The sequence below is a fragment of the Penicillium angulare genome (assembly GCF_028827245.1).
Source record: "Penicillium angulare strain IBT 27051 chromosome Unknown utg000003l_segment0_segment0, whole genome shotgun sequence".
Lineage (NCBI taxonomy): Eukaryota > Fungi > Ascomycota > Eurotiomycetes > Eurotiales > Aspergillaceae > Penicillium > Penicillium angulare.
Genome location: NW_026623162.1, coordinates 4931411 through 4945843, shown reverse-complemented (window position 1 = coordinate 4945843; position 14433 = coordinate 4931411). Strand labels below are relative to the sequence as shown.

The following is a 14433-nucleotide window of genomic DNA, read 5'->3' as shown; positions in this document are numbered from 1 at the left end:
CTTCACAGAGTTCCAGCTTGCGACATCAGACAGCCTATTCGGCCGATGTATTTTCCACCATATTCACCGTAGTAGTGCTCTCCTTCCCATCCATCCCCAAGTTACTCTGCTCAGACCTAGCCTTCGTGATATCAGCCAGTTTCCTTTTCGATATTGGACCAATGAGCCAGGTTGGGTTAGTTTCGAACATGACATCAATGTCTTCTAGAGCAGCTTTGCAAGTCTCCGGTACTGAAAACGAAATGCTTAGTAGGTGCTCCTAATTGAAGAAACCAGTAGATTCGGAATAAGAACTCACATAAGAAGTAAATCATGGGAATGAAGCACAGGTTTGTACATGCCCACAAAATGTAGGTTCCATATTTAATGCGAGAGATTAGCACAGGTGATATCATCACAACGAAAAAGTTGCAAAGCCAGAAGCAGCCGGTGGAGATAGCAACTGATTTTCCGCGTGTCTGCAGAGGAGTCAATTCCACCGGTAGTAGGAAGGCTAAACCGTTCGTGCCGATAGCACAGACAGTATTGAAAATGCTGAATAAAGTTAGCTATTTAGAAAGGAGAGAGTAGTTGCCATCACATGATACATACAAAATGAAGACTATTGAGACATATCCACATATCTTGTTACTTGGATATGCCAACGTAGCGGCAATGACGATCATACTGATACACTGCCCTACTGCCCCTAGTAAAAGCAACGGTCGACGTCCCATTCTGTCGACGAGAGGAATTGGAGCAAAGCTTGCAAGCCAAAATTCGAGGCCGACAACGCCGGAAAGAAGTAAACTCATATGACGAGACAATCCTAACGTATTTTGAAATATGATTGGCCTAAAGGGGAAAAAGATATAAGTAGACGATCGAGATATGAGCAGCAACCCATGACATCTTGTGGCAATAATCAAATGGACTTACACATAGTATGTGATAAGATTAATACCTGTAAGTTGATACATCATCATCACGAATGCTGATAACACAAGTCGTTGAAAGAATCGTGATTTGCCCTGAGTGAATATTGCCTGCCATCTGGAATCACTTTGCATATCTTCCTGTAGTGTCTGCTCAATCATTGCGACAGTGTTACGCTATATAAGAGCGACAAAATTAGCACATTTGCTTTCTTGCAATACTCAACTTCACAAGAGTACATTTACAGTTTCATTTGCACGTGTAGCAGGATCCTCCTCCACCGACAGCATATCGATGACATCGCTAGCTTCGGCAATTTTTCCATTTCGAATCAGAACTCGGGGTGACTCTACAGTCATACATGTCAGGTCTCAGTACATTTGATGTCGGACTTGAAACTCAGAATCCCGTTGCATACCTGGAAGAAACATTGCAAGAACTATTGTTAAAATCGAGAAAGCGGACTGCAAGCCCAGTGGCAATCTCCATGCCCAACCATTATTTCCGGTACGAGTAGATGCTGCGAGGCCATAGTCAACCCAATATGCTAGGGCAATGCCGAACTATTAGTAGCGATGACTGTCAGAAAAAGGGGGCTTTCAATTCTGCAGAAATTTCAAATTGCTTACTAGGTTGATATTGAGTTGCCACATGACAGCTCGGCCTCTCGTCTTGGCCCGGGAGCACTCGCCGTTCCAAGTTGGTAGTACGGCAGCTGCCATTCCATTACCCAATCCAGCTATAGCGAAGAGATGTTAGCCTGCTCTATTGTCAAAGAATATGTTGGGGGCAAATATTACCGACAATGCGACCCACAATTAACTGGGCAAGATCAAAGGATGAGGCTTGAAGAATAGCTCCGATGATAATAATCAGCTCGCCCAGCATGATGGTGAGCCTCCGGCCGAATCGATCACCACTAATTATGACAGTCAAGGCCCCAACTGCGCACCCTAGCTCATATACAGCAACCTGTAAAAGTCAATTTGACATTTTCAGTCCATGGAGTCAAGTTATGAAGGCGCTGACTTACAGTAAAGCCTTGAAGGGTGGTGTTGCCATTTGATATAGAAGGGAAGGTGGCCTCGAAAGAAGGGCCAGTAAGCAGGCTACCCATGACTCCCTGATCATATCCAAAAAGCATGTTCCTATCACACGAAGAGGAGTGTTAGAAGTCACTTTAAATGCGATTCATTTCCATCCCTTCCCGGATATCATGCTCACCCGATTCCACATGTAGCTGTAATCAGATATTCTATCCATGCTGATCTAGCTCCCCGACCTCTCAGCGGGTTAATGATAAACGAGTAATAGGGCGTACTGAAAGGTTTCATGATAATATTCTGTTGAAGGTATGTTCAAGTCGCGAATGGTGGTGCAGGGTATTCTAGTTTCGCCTGCGAATAAGTCGAGAGAGGATAGATTGCCAAGCTCGACGAGGCTTGGTAGATATTTCGTTATAGTACCCTTAACTTCAAGTGTCCCAAGCAGCCTAGTGCATTATTTTTACCCCCATTTCCCCAGACTACAAAGATTTGCGGGGATGGTCCAGAGCTAAAATTTGATATACGTCAGGAAATGCACATCGCATCGGGGTCAGCAAAATAGAATTGCTATTGAGTTAGGGGCTTGAAGGGAATTAGCTCGAGGGATAGCATTATTGATCCACAGTATTAACCAATCAATCTTTTTATCGAGCATGGTCACCCAATTACAGGCCCAAATCCGTGTTTGTTAACAAAGGCGAAGCCTGAGGTTCCCCGCACGGTTCCAAATTTGGGCTTTCGGCTCAGACTTGCTAATGCATCGGCAATGGCTTTCGATGCGAGCCCCAACTTTTCGGGTCCGAGGATCCCTCTTGATGTCAGAAAAGGCTCGCCAGGGGTCTCGTCTGCTCCTGCGAGCCGAAAATATTGTGGCATTCCACAATAATTAGGATAGTGGGTTTCTGTGAGAAAATAGGGAAATCTTTGGCCTCTCCACATTTTCTGAGTAGATACGAGGCCCATTCATCGGGGTTGTGGAGTTGATGACGATCCTAGAAGTTAGGGTATACACGGCTCATGTAGTTCGAAGAATGAATAGCCCACCAGTATCAGGTATCCGAGGATAGTAGACCCTCGAAGCGAAGACATGTTTCAAGCAAGCTTTGCGGTGCTACGCTAACCAAGTTACATTAGTGGTGGTGCCTTTCTTTGCTCACATTATTATCTCTTTAAAAAGTAATCAGTATGCTAAGAAAGCAAAACATCAAGCTTATTCTGATAACTAGACCATTCTATAGTTTAACCGCGATGAAGGCTCTTGTCTATACTGGACCTGGAACGATCGAAGTCTTAGAATGCCCTAAACCGACCATACAGACACCTACAGACGCAATCGTACGGTTGATACACACCACAATATGCGGCACAGACTTGCATATTCTCAAAGGTGACGTCCCAAATATCCAGCCAGGAATTATTCTAGGCCATGAAGGTATTGGGATAGTTGAAGAAGTGGGCTCAGCGGTAGATAACTTCCAGACAGGCGACCAAGTACTAATATCATGTATGACGTCTTGTGGTGCATGTCGATTTTGCCACAAAGGCATCCCGTCACATTGTGCAAAGGGTGGATGGACTTTAGGAAACAGCATTCACGGAACCCAGGCTGAGTTTGTACGAGTGCCATACGCAAAGCTGTCGCTGCATTTATTGCCCCCGTCGGTAAAACCCCAGGATGCTATGATATTGTCCGACGCTTTTCCGACTGACCTAGAATGCGGTGTCTTGGGCGCCAATGTCCAGCCTGGGTGCTCGGTAGTGATTATAGGTGCGGGCCCGGTGGGAATGGCGATATTGCTAGCTGCTCGGCTCTACTCGCCATCGCTTATCGTTGCGGTGGATATTGACGAAGCACGTCTTGCTGCAGCGCGAAATTTGGGTGCCCATGCTACAATTCAATCATCAGATCCGGAATCTCTACAGCAGCTCTTAAACCACACCCAGGGCGAGGGTTATGACTCGGTCATTGAGGCGGTTGGTATTCCTGCAACCTTCTCGCTCTGCCAGAAGCTGGTAGCTGTAGGAGGACGCATCGCAAACGTGGGTGTGCACGGGACGAAAGTGGACTTGCATCTGGAAAGTCTCTGGGATCGTAACATAAGTGAGTATTGGCTCATTAAATGAGAAATTCATTGGGAATGCTGACTCGGAAGGTTTGCACATGTCGCTGGTTAATGCGACCACAATACCGCGACTACTAAGACTAGTGGAGTCAGTTATTCTAGACATCAGCTCATTAGTGACACATCGTAAGTTTCGAATCATTTTCCTTTGAATTCGTTATCAATTGGTCACTCAAAGGGTAATTACAGCCTTTCAAGGCAACGCTCGCTAATATTGAAATCTCGATGATTAGGCTTTCATTATACTGAGGGCCCAGAGGCCTACGCAACTTTCCAGCAAGCAGCACAGCACCAGGCGTTGAAAGTGGCCATTGACTTTGACACGGTGTGAACTGGAAGGGTATAGATTACAAATGTTGTGAATCCTGATTTGAATTTGCATTTATTGAGAATTAATACCTTATTACCATGCTTACTCTTAGTAAATCTACCGAGGTAGAAATTTTGCATCCATAGTAACTTCTTTCATTTGACCTCGCTCTGATAATGTATCAGCAACCGAATATCTATTGTTACCGAGCATCCATCCCATTTGGAGCAAGATAGAAAGAATAAAGGGTGAATGGCCCGATTGGCATGGAACCCAGAGTCTGCGATCAAAATTCCGTGAATTCTTGACCAAAGATTCAAGTACCCGAGGTATGACGGACTGTTATGATCAGCATTGAATTGCAGCTCGCTTCAATGAATCCATCGCGTACTTGTGCACCAACAGCTTTGTGGCTGGTGGCGGCGACCTGACCGCGGAATGCACGGATACCACGAAAGTCAAAGCGTCGGGAGAAGCGTGATTGGACTAGAAAGCGGCTCCGCAATTGGACTCGATGCGAAGGACTGAACCAATCATTCAGTGTTATATAAATTGCGGAGAGCGGCAGGTGGTACGCGGGGTGAGTTGTGGGGGTAGTGATGGTGGTAAAGAAACCGGAGCTTGAGTGAAGGGGCTGGGGAGGCCAAAACCGACATTGATTGGTCCCCAAGATGCAACGCGTTCTGGAGACAGAGTATCGTTTGATATCTGGGGAAGGATGACAAGTCATAAACAATCCTTAAGATGCCAATGTCCCCAGCATCGCTGCATTCCATCACCATCTAAACTTTTTTCCTGTCTCACAATCTATCATGGACGCAGCCGATGTTGAAAGCCAGGCGAAAGAAATATCGTCTCATGAGGTTGAAAATGTGGATGCCATCGAGGAGTTTTCGTTCACTGGCGAGGAAGAGAAAGTGTTGGTGAGGAAGATTGACCTCACTCTTCTGCCTACAATCTGGGTGATGTACCTATTGTCCTACTTGGACAGAACCAAGCAAGTTTTGTTACGTCAAGGCCAAGCAAGGACACTGTGAGTTACTAATGATATTTTTTTACAGTATCGCAAATGCAAAGATCTCTGGTATGGAGGTAGATCTCAATTTGACGTCTAACCAATACTCGATTGCTCTTGTTGTTTTCTTTGTTGGATATGTGGTATTTGAGGTTCCTAGCAAGTATGGATTCATGTCCATCCAAAATATATGTTTGAGCTATGACCAATAACTGTCTTTTCTTGATAGTCTCGCTCTCGGTCGATCCCGACCCTCGATATTCCTTCCCTCAATCATGATTCTATGGGGCACATTGACGTGTGTCATGGCCGTCGTGAAGAGTTTTGCTCATCTGGTCGTTCTGAGGACAATCATCGGATGCATTGAGTCCGGATTTGCCCCAGGTGTCCTTCTACTTCTGTCATCGTGGTATAAACAAAACGAACAATCAAAGAGATTCGGAGTGTTTATATCTGCTGCTGTCCTATCGGGGGCATTCGGAGGTCTTATTGCTGCCGGTATTGTCGAGAGTCTCGATGGATCTCATGGAATTGAAGGCTGGCGGTGGCTGTTTATCATCGAAGGCGTGATCACTATTGGCTTTGCTATAATTTCAATTTTTATTCTTCCTGATTTCCCGTCAACGACACGGCGTCTTTCTGATCGTGAACGACAAATAGCCGTGGTACGCCTGACTAAACAGCATGTTACTGCTGCCACTGAAGATACCGAGCACTTGAGCAACTTAGGTGCTTGCAAGGTAGCCTATCAGGACTATCGTACCTGGGCTTTTGTGATCGGCTATATGGTTCGTTCATACATCTTTCCAGTCAATTTCTTCAGCCCCATACTGTGGTCTCTACGAAGTCTCACTTAATTTTCCCCTGTACCCTTATTTCACAGTAATGGAATTAACTTTTTTGCTTACTGCCCCTTAGGTTATCGTTGGGTCAAGTACTCTCACCTACTTCTATCCGACCCTTGTAGAAGGGCTTTTCGGCAATGCTTCGACTAAGAAGATCAACTTATTGACTGTCCCAATCTATGGGGTGGCATTTATCGCCACCGGAATTACATCCTACTATAGTGATAAAGTGCCGACATGGCGTGGCCTGATTATTGCCAGCTGGCTAGCATATTCCCTGATCTGTTCCGTTCTTGTGTGCACCATTTATAATTTCGAAGCTCGATATGTCCTTTTGGTTCTCATGGCAGCTGGCCTTTGGTCCACCAATGGAGGTACCCTCGCATATGCGTCTTCTGCATTTGCTGGGATGCACCCGCAAGCTAGAGGAGTTGCTTTAGCCATGGTGAATGCTCTAGGTAATTTGGCGCAAATCTACGGCTCGGTACGTGTTAGCTTTCACTTTTCTTACCCGGCTGCAAGCTAATCTGAATCTTATAGTATCTTTTCCCCGAGAGTGATAGCCCCAAATACATTATGGGGTTTTCCGTCATCTCTGCAATGCTGGCAGTTGGCGTGGTTGTATTTTTGTTTTTACACATTTGGTTTCGTCAGCGCCTGCGGTCCAATCTCGTCCAGTGATCTTACTTTAATTTTAGCTCTCGAGAAGAGAATAAAAGTGGTAGTTCCCGGGTACTGCATTATTCAACTAGAACAACATGAAGCTACTGTAAGTCTGAAGTTGACTTCTATCTTGTGCCCACCAAGTGCACATAGCGCAAAAATAGATTCCCTTTTCGACCAATTTTCCTGTCAATTGAAAGTTGTTATGATACAAGTTCTGGCATTTATTATAGTACAGATAGCCTATTACACCCCGGGAACAAGTAAAGTTCGTGATATCGGCTGCGATCATTCCTGCCAACCTTTCTTCAGTCGATTGGCAAGTCCCTTGGCAGGGAATTTGCTAATTTTAATCATATTTTCTAAAATCCGGAGCAATTCACCGCGCATCTCGGCCGACCGAACAAATTGACCAACTTGATATCCGTCAGTAAAGTTGACAATTGGAGTAGCGAGACACTTACCCCCAAATAATGCCTGCACATTGACAAAGGCCATTGCGACCTCATGTTCCTGACAAGAGTTTGCGATGCCGCAGACAATTTTAATGCTCTCAGTAAGTTGTTTGTCACGTTGCAAGTAGGCAGTTAGTCCGCCCATAGTAGGTTGATTGAGCAACACAATTGCCCTAGCAAAATGGTACATCTGCATGGCGCCTGCATGGTTTGGGGGGTGAATCCAAATAGGTGGAAACGCTGTATTCAAGTCCAGGCTTGTTGCACTGGCAACAGTTATATTATGGTAGGAAGCGGGGAGAGCACGATGCCAATCATCGAGCATGCGAAGAAGCTGATCGCCATGCTCGATTCTCTCTCTTGGATCCGTATTCGGCGTTACTCTCTCGGAAGAAGCATATTTTACGCACTTTCCACATATATAGACTATTCTTGTCCCCAACTCATCTGAATCTAACGCGTCGAGAGGCTTTCGTGCACGCCAGAAGGTAATAGTAGGCCGCCCGGCTTGGAAAGCCGCCCAAATATCCTGTCTAAGCCAAGCCCACCACACAGCCTGTCTTAAACCATCAACAGATTCCCCGTCATTATCCTGAGATCGCTGAATCCAAAAAGAGCCTCTAAGATGTTGTTCCCAGACTCCACCATTTGAGGCGCTGTCGGAATCAAACATCTCGTACGTGCTGATCATGGTCGCTGTTGCCAGTATCTCGTGAGAGTCTGCATAAGAGGGATAAAGTAATGTTTGCGAAAGATATTGAAGTGTTTCGTAATAGTATTGTGTAGCCATGTGGGCTGGAGCAGTCTCTGAGTCTGGGGAAAGACCAGTCGATGTCAATGGCGTTTGAACATTCGCGTTTGGTGCCATAGCATTGCTTATTGAGTCTCCATCTGGTATGTCTGAAACACCAAGAGACATGTGCTTGGCACCCACTGCGAGAACTGACTTCAGAAGTCCAGTATTTCGTAGCGCGAGGTGAGGTACGACATTACTGAAATGCCTAGCACGATCAAACAAGTCTAGTATTGGGCCAACCACGTCGATATAATATCGAAAGAACGTGAGGTCGATTTCCGAAAGCTCTATCCTAGTTGTCGTATTCCAAGGCTGGTTTTCCCGGTCGGTTACAGCCGGTTGCTGCTCTTCATGCCTCTTGAACGGATCGAGTCGAGAATCAGGACACTCACGGGCTGGCGATTGCCTACGAGAAAGAGCAATCTCGGGAAACTTCCATCTTGAATCGCCGCCTGAGGTATCATTTAGCCTTTGGATGTGGTTGATAGCATCCCGCGCTAACAAATCATACCACTCGAAGGGAGAGATGTTCAGCAAGGAGGCTTGGCTTAATGTCAGTGGAGAAGCAGAAATTGCAGAGTCAAAGCCGGGTGGGCTTTGCTCGTTAGGCCCATTCAAATCACCCCATGACGCCTCGGGCGAGTCGCTTTGATGAGCCGGCACGGCTTCATCGGCAGGGGCGTTGGTGGCTCCAGGCGGATGCACCGGGCCGGCGATCTGGGAAGTGGCCTGGGCATATTGACAAGTGCGTCCTGTCTTTGAACAACGTAGACACGTTGGCTTACCATCGTCGCACTTTACTCGTCTCTCCCTGCAAGTGAGGCTGTTATGTGTGAGCGAGCTTGATATTCGCTTAGGTGACCTTGAGAGTCATGTTTCCACATACCATCCTGTTCTAGTTCTCAATCCACGAGCCCTGGATGGTCTAATTCGTTTACGACGATTCCCCGCGGTGTTGCCCTCAGACGTCGTTCTTTGCTGTACAGTAACGTCCATGGGGGATGCATTGTGGTGGATTCGCATCGAGGGCACCCACTAGTTAAATAACCATTTCGCTTCTTTTGCCCCATCTTCCTATGCTCCACTTATTAGACTTCGGGCAAAGAGAGTTACCAACCAGCACCTTCTCCTAGGGTCAACCTGGTTAGGAATCTCATGTCTTATTAAAGCCGGCTATTTCTATTTTTCTGTTAGAATAAGAGCACAATGAACAACCGTAGATATGCAGTTGTTATAGTGAGATATACTGGTCTGTTATAGTAGAAAGTTGCCCAGGAAAATTGACTGACCAGAAAATGTGTTTATCCTTAAGACTTTAGTGGACATTAAGCGAGCTGTCTGTCACAAGGCCAAGATCGCGCCAAATAGAACGACAATAACTAGACATGACATTTGTCCCTAGTCAGTCTAGGCAGACAATCAATGCAGCTCCCGCAACAACTCTCGATTGTCTGTGCCCTTCTCCTGTTCTTGCGCTAACTTTCTAGGTTCACTAAACCTGATAGACGCTATGAACGATATCGAAGGAAGTGAAACCATTTCCTGGGATGTCTAACCCACAAGACGCATGCATGACCACTACCGACCTATGGGGGAATGTCTCAATTCGATGTTAGTTTAATTCTTGATGTCTTAACACTTTTTATCGGGTTATTTCAGTTGATTTCCTGCTCCCCAAGATGGTACCTTCATCTCCTGCTCTCATATTCGTGTCATGGCCAGATCAGAGACCAAGCCCGAACCGCAAGCGCAAGCTCCGGAGTCGTGGACTGCGTGCTACCACCGGCTGGTTAGTTCTACTCATCCATTTAATCTGTGACATGATCATTTTTCTCACACGACTATACCATAATCTGCAAACGCCGCCATGTGAATTGCGACGAAGTAAGGATCTGTCAATGACAAAAAGATAAATTTTAAATTTTAAATATGTTTAATCGACTAGGTTCAACCTCAATGGGGTCCCTGCGCAATTGGTGGCCGGTCTTGCATTTACAATCCCGATTGTACGAACCTAGACGCATCCAAGCCTCTACCAGAAGAATATGGAAATCGAAGCGCCGAGCACAAACCAAAGATTAGCTCTTTCACAGACTTGTCGAATTTTATTCGTGATAAGCAAGCGGGCTTTCGCCCACGAGGGGAACCTGTTATCCCACACACTACCGACGAAAATGTGGCTCTTCTTACTCCTAGCTCTTCATTTGCCTCTGCGACCTCCCCAAGCACGTATGGCTATCAGGTAGCCAGGAAATTCGAATGTTTGGAAACAGCTTCCAATGGGGTTCATGCCGAGCAGAAGTCTTCATCGCAGCATGTCACCGACGACCGAATCATCAGTGCAGCAAAATTGAGTCCTGCATCCCACCTAACTTCAATGGATCAGATATCTGATGCCGAGGTGCTGGACAGCAGTGCTAGTGTGGCTGACCCGTCTCCCTCCTGGATCTCAGAACACCCGGTTCAGCTCTCAAAATTGGAGCTCCTTCTTTTCCCAGAACTTTATTCATACAGTGAGCAATTTACTCGATTTTCATGATCCTGAAAAGATTTCGCAAGAAAGGTTCCACACCTAGTCCTTCGGAATGTAGGTTTGATGAAAGCATTGTTGGCCCTTTCCGCGCGCCACTTTTCCCTAGGAGCAGGAGCATCAATCGAGGAAGACGACATTTCAGTGAATCTAGTGTATACAATTGATCGAAATTTAGCTTTAAAGTACTTTGCCGAGTCAACTCGCTATTTAAACTCGGCTCCCCAGTATCCGTCATATGCGCAAAGTGTAGACTTTGTCGTGACCGCTATGCTCATCAGTACCTACGAAATTATCGACGGCTACAATCAACACTGGGAAAGACATATTGAAGGGATAATTTGGATTCAAAATTCTCAAGCTAACAACGGGGAGTCCGGTGGACTCCGCTCTGCCGTCTGGTGGGCTTCGCTTTATCAGGACATTTGGGTTGCTATGCTCGAACAGCGTCGCGTACACAGTACTTGGAGGTCATTGACTCCCGTATCCTCCCTCGCACTGCCAGAGCTTGCAAGACATGCTTCTTACCTTCTTGCTCGATGTACAAATTATGCTTCAGAAGAGACACAAGAAGACATAGCGTGTCGTTTTGACCGATGGAATGAGCTTCTCCGTCTACTCCAAGAATGGCGTGCAGTGCTTCAGCGTGAATATAGCCTCTTACCTTTAATTTCGAACGATGAAATTTTTCCGACGATATGGGTAAACCCACCATCCCATGCGGCGGCTTTACAAATTCAGAGCCTCGCTCTCATACTTGTGGTCTTGCACCATCCTTCCTTAGGTGGTAATAGGGATAGCCAGAAAGCACATCACATGCTGACTGCATCTATGGATATTATTGGTGGAATTGCAAGGTCCGTTGACATGAAAGACATTGGTGCCAGCATTTTATCACTGAATTGTTTATATGGAGGTAAGATGGGTATCGGGGAGTCATCATTTATTCTGACAATACTAATGCTCGATAGCGGCAATGTGTGTCCAAGACTCGGATGAACAGCATCTTAAAAATAATAATAATTATTTTTTTAATAACTAGGAATACTTTAAGAAATAGACTTTTATCTTAAAATATAATAAAAATATCTTTACTAGAGAAGTTAATAATAAGATAGAATATTATTATTAATAAACTAATAAAGAACTAAAGGCCTTTTATTACTATTTTATAGATTTAGAATATTATTTTCTTTAGGTCTTCTAGGATAAGTAAATATACTATTATATATTAAAACTATAGCTATAGTTAATACTATATATTTATTAATATATAAAGGTTTCTTCTAAGACTTAAGTATAATAAGTAGAAAAAATATAGAGTACCTAGGAATTTATAAAAATAAAAATATATAAATATAATCTATTTATTAATAATTTAAATTTAAGCTTAAAATATCTATAATCTAATAACTTATTCCTAAATTAGTCTAATAGTATAAAATAAGACTAAAAAAATGCTAGAAATCTATACTTAAAAGATCTTTATAATCCTAGATTTAACTTAAATTATAATAATTCTAAGTTATATTTAAATCCCTTTTACTTTAAAGATAAACCTTAATTATTTTTCTCTTAGAATAAGAATAATCTAAATAATATATCTATTAAAAGGACTAATCTATTTAATCTATTTAATCTATTTACTAGAATCCTTTTAAATAGTTATTTTAATTATAGTAAACTAGATTACTAAATAAATAGATATTATTTATTACTATAAGCCCTAAGAATAAAGATCTAAAAAGCTTATTTAAAATCTTAGTATTACTATAATAATACTTAGTTAAAAGACTTAGGAAAAATATTAGGATTAAATTAACTTCTATAAATTCTAATTCCTAGTTTTAAATAGGAATAATTATTTATCTTTATATTCTAATTTATATCTAAAATAATATTAAGATATATATAGATATTGATATCTATATAGAGATAGATCTTATTAGTTATAAATTTATTTAGAAATATTACTTTAACTAAACTAAGTATAATATTCCTATTCTAGAAGTAATAAACTAATAAATTATCTTTATTTATAGTATATAGATTATTCTAATTATTATATATAACTCTTAAAGAAGTAAATAAAAGTTTTTATATCTCTATATTATAATTAATAGAGATCCCTATTTATTAGGATTATTAGTATTATTATTAAATATAACTATCTAAGAAATATAAATTATATCAATCCTATAATAAAAATAATAGTAGTTTAAATATAAAAGAGAAATAATAGAATAGTCAAAGTCTTATTAGTTTATAAAAGTATATAGGAACTAAGTCTATATCTTTATAATTATTAAAATATTTAAAGAAGTCTAGCTTTCCCTAGAGAAAGAAAGGGAATTAATAGTAAGTTAAGACTAAATCCCTTCTAAATTACTAGTATTCTAGGATATATTTAAGGTATAGAACTCTAAAATTATACTATTATAAAAGAAGACTAACTACTTAATTAAACTTAAAGAAGATATATTATCTTTATATAGCCTAATCTATCTTCTTTTATAAATAGAACTTATAGAGTTATAGAAGTATTTTAATAAAAACTTAATAAATAGTTAAATTAGATTATTAAAGAGCCTAGCTAGTATATCTATCCTATTTATATCTAAAAAGAATAGAGAGCTATAGCTCTATATTAATTATTAAGATCTAAATAAGATTTTAGTTAAAACTTAGTACTCTCTATCTCTTATTTTAGAGATTCTTAACTACTTTTCTAAGACTTAATTCTTTAGTAAAATTAATATATTTAGATAATATTCTTATTTTCTCTAGGACCTATAAAGAATATATAGAATATCTTTATCTTATACTTAAAAGATTAAGGAAAATATAGCTATTTATAAAAGTCTCTAAATATTAATTTTATAAGGAATAAGTTAAATTCTTTAACTTTATTATTAATTAAAATAGTATCTCTATAGACTTAGAATAGGTTTAAGCTATTTAAAAATATAAATAATCTATATTCTATAGGAAGATTTAAATCTTCCTAGGATTCTATAACTTCTATTAAAGATTTATTAAAAATTACTCTTTAATTATATTACTATTTATAAAGCTTCTTAAGAGAAATAAAAATAAGAAAAAACTAAGGAATATTAAACTAAATAACTATAAATTAAAAGTATTTTAGGTTTTAGAATAGATAGAATCTTTTTATAACTAGATAATTAAAGAATATAGTATTTTATTATTTTCTAGTTAAAGAAATTCTTACCTATAGAATAGAATTATATAATATTAGATTAAAAGTTATTTATAATTATTTATTTATTTAAATATTAGTATTAATATCTTAAAAAAAGCTAATATTAAGCTAAGATTCTAATAAATTACTATAACCTAAAGTTATTTATAGATTAATCTAAGATTAATAGAAAATAAATATATTAATATTTTTTCTTTATTCTATTTAACTTTATAATATATTACTATTTAAGAAAGACTAATCCTATAAATAGTATCATAGGCCAATACCCGGTATAAAGTCACGTAACACACGTAACCATAACAACCTAATATATAGAACACCTACTTAGTAATTCTCTCTTTAAGCTTTTTATATATAATACATAGCCTAGCTTAATTAAATATAAATTCTACTTTAGCCCTTTATAAATAAAAAGCTTCTAATTAGATATTATAAAAATCTAAAACCATATATAAATCATCCCTGAATTAAGAGTGATTTAATAATATAACCCCTAAATAAAAGATATA

At 40.6% G+C, this 14433-nt stretch overlaps 5 protein-coding genes across 5 annotated transcripts; 3 read left to right on the top strand and 2 right to left on the bottom strand.

Moving 5' to 3' along the window:
* Positions 1–34: 34 nt before the first annotated feature.
* Positions 35–2249, bottom strand: N7478_003863 (sugar porter family MFS transporter; the record flags this gene model as incomplete). Its single annotated transcript, XM_056920077.1, has 10 exons — positions 35–231; positions 299–534; positions 592–834; positions 919–1091; positions 1161–1264; positions 1334–1478; positions 1545–1654; positions 1716–1887; positions 1949–2063; positions 2140–2249. The coding sequence occupies 10 exons, from the start codon at positions 2247–2249 to the stop codon at positions 35–37; spliced, it is 1605 nt and encodes a 534-aa protein (XP_056783235.1).
* A 960-nt stretch (positions 2250–3209) lies between these two features.
* N7478_003862 (uncharacterized protein) lies at positions 3210–4415 on the top strand (the record flags this gene model as incomplete). The annotated part of the gene is made up of 2 exons (XM_056920076.1): positions 3210–4062; positions 4318–4415. 2 exons carry the CDS (start codon positions 3210–3212, stop codon positions 4413–4415), a joined length of 951 nt encoding a protein of 316 aa, XP_056783234.1.
* Positions 4416–5206: 791 nt separating this feature from the next.
* Positions 5207–6935, top strand: N7478_003861 (vitamin H transporter; the record flags this gene model as incomplete). The annotated part of the gene is made up of 5 exons (XM_056920075.1): positions 5207–5427; positions 5456–5572; positions 5639–6197; positions 6328–6738; positions 6795–6935. The coding sequence occupies 5 exons, from the start codon at positions 5207–5209 to the stop codon at positions 6933–6935; spliced, it is 1449 nt and encodes a 482-aa protein (XP_056783233.1).
* A 270-nt stretch (positions 6936–7205) lies between these two features.
* Positions 7206–9164, bottom strand: N7478_003860 (uncharacterized protein; the record flags this gene model as incomplete). Its single annotated transcript, XM_056920074.1, has 3 exons — positions 7206–8920; positions 8954–9030; positions 9055–9164. 3 exons carry the CDS (start codon positions 9162–9164, stop codon positions 7206–7208), a joined length of 1902 nt encoding a protein of 633 aa, XP_056783232.1.
* Positions 9165–9882: 718 nt separating this feature from the next.
* N7478_003859 (uncharacterized protein) lies at positions 9883–10707 on the top strand (the record flags this gene model as incomplete). The annotated part of the gene is made up of 2 exons (XM_056920073.1): positions 9883–9957; positions 10114–10707. The coding sequence occupies 2 exons, from the start codon at positions 9883–9885 to the stop codon at positions 10705–10707; spliced, it is 669 nt and encodes a 222-aa protein (XP_056783231.1).
* Positions 10708–14433: the final 3726 nt, after the last annotated feature.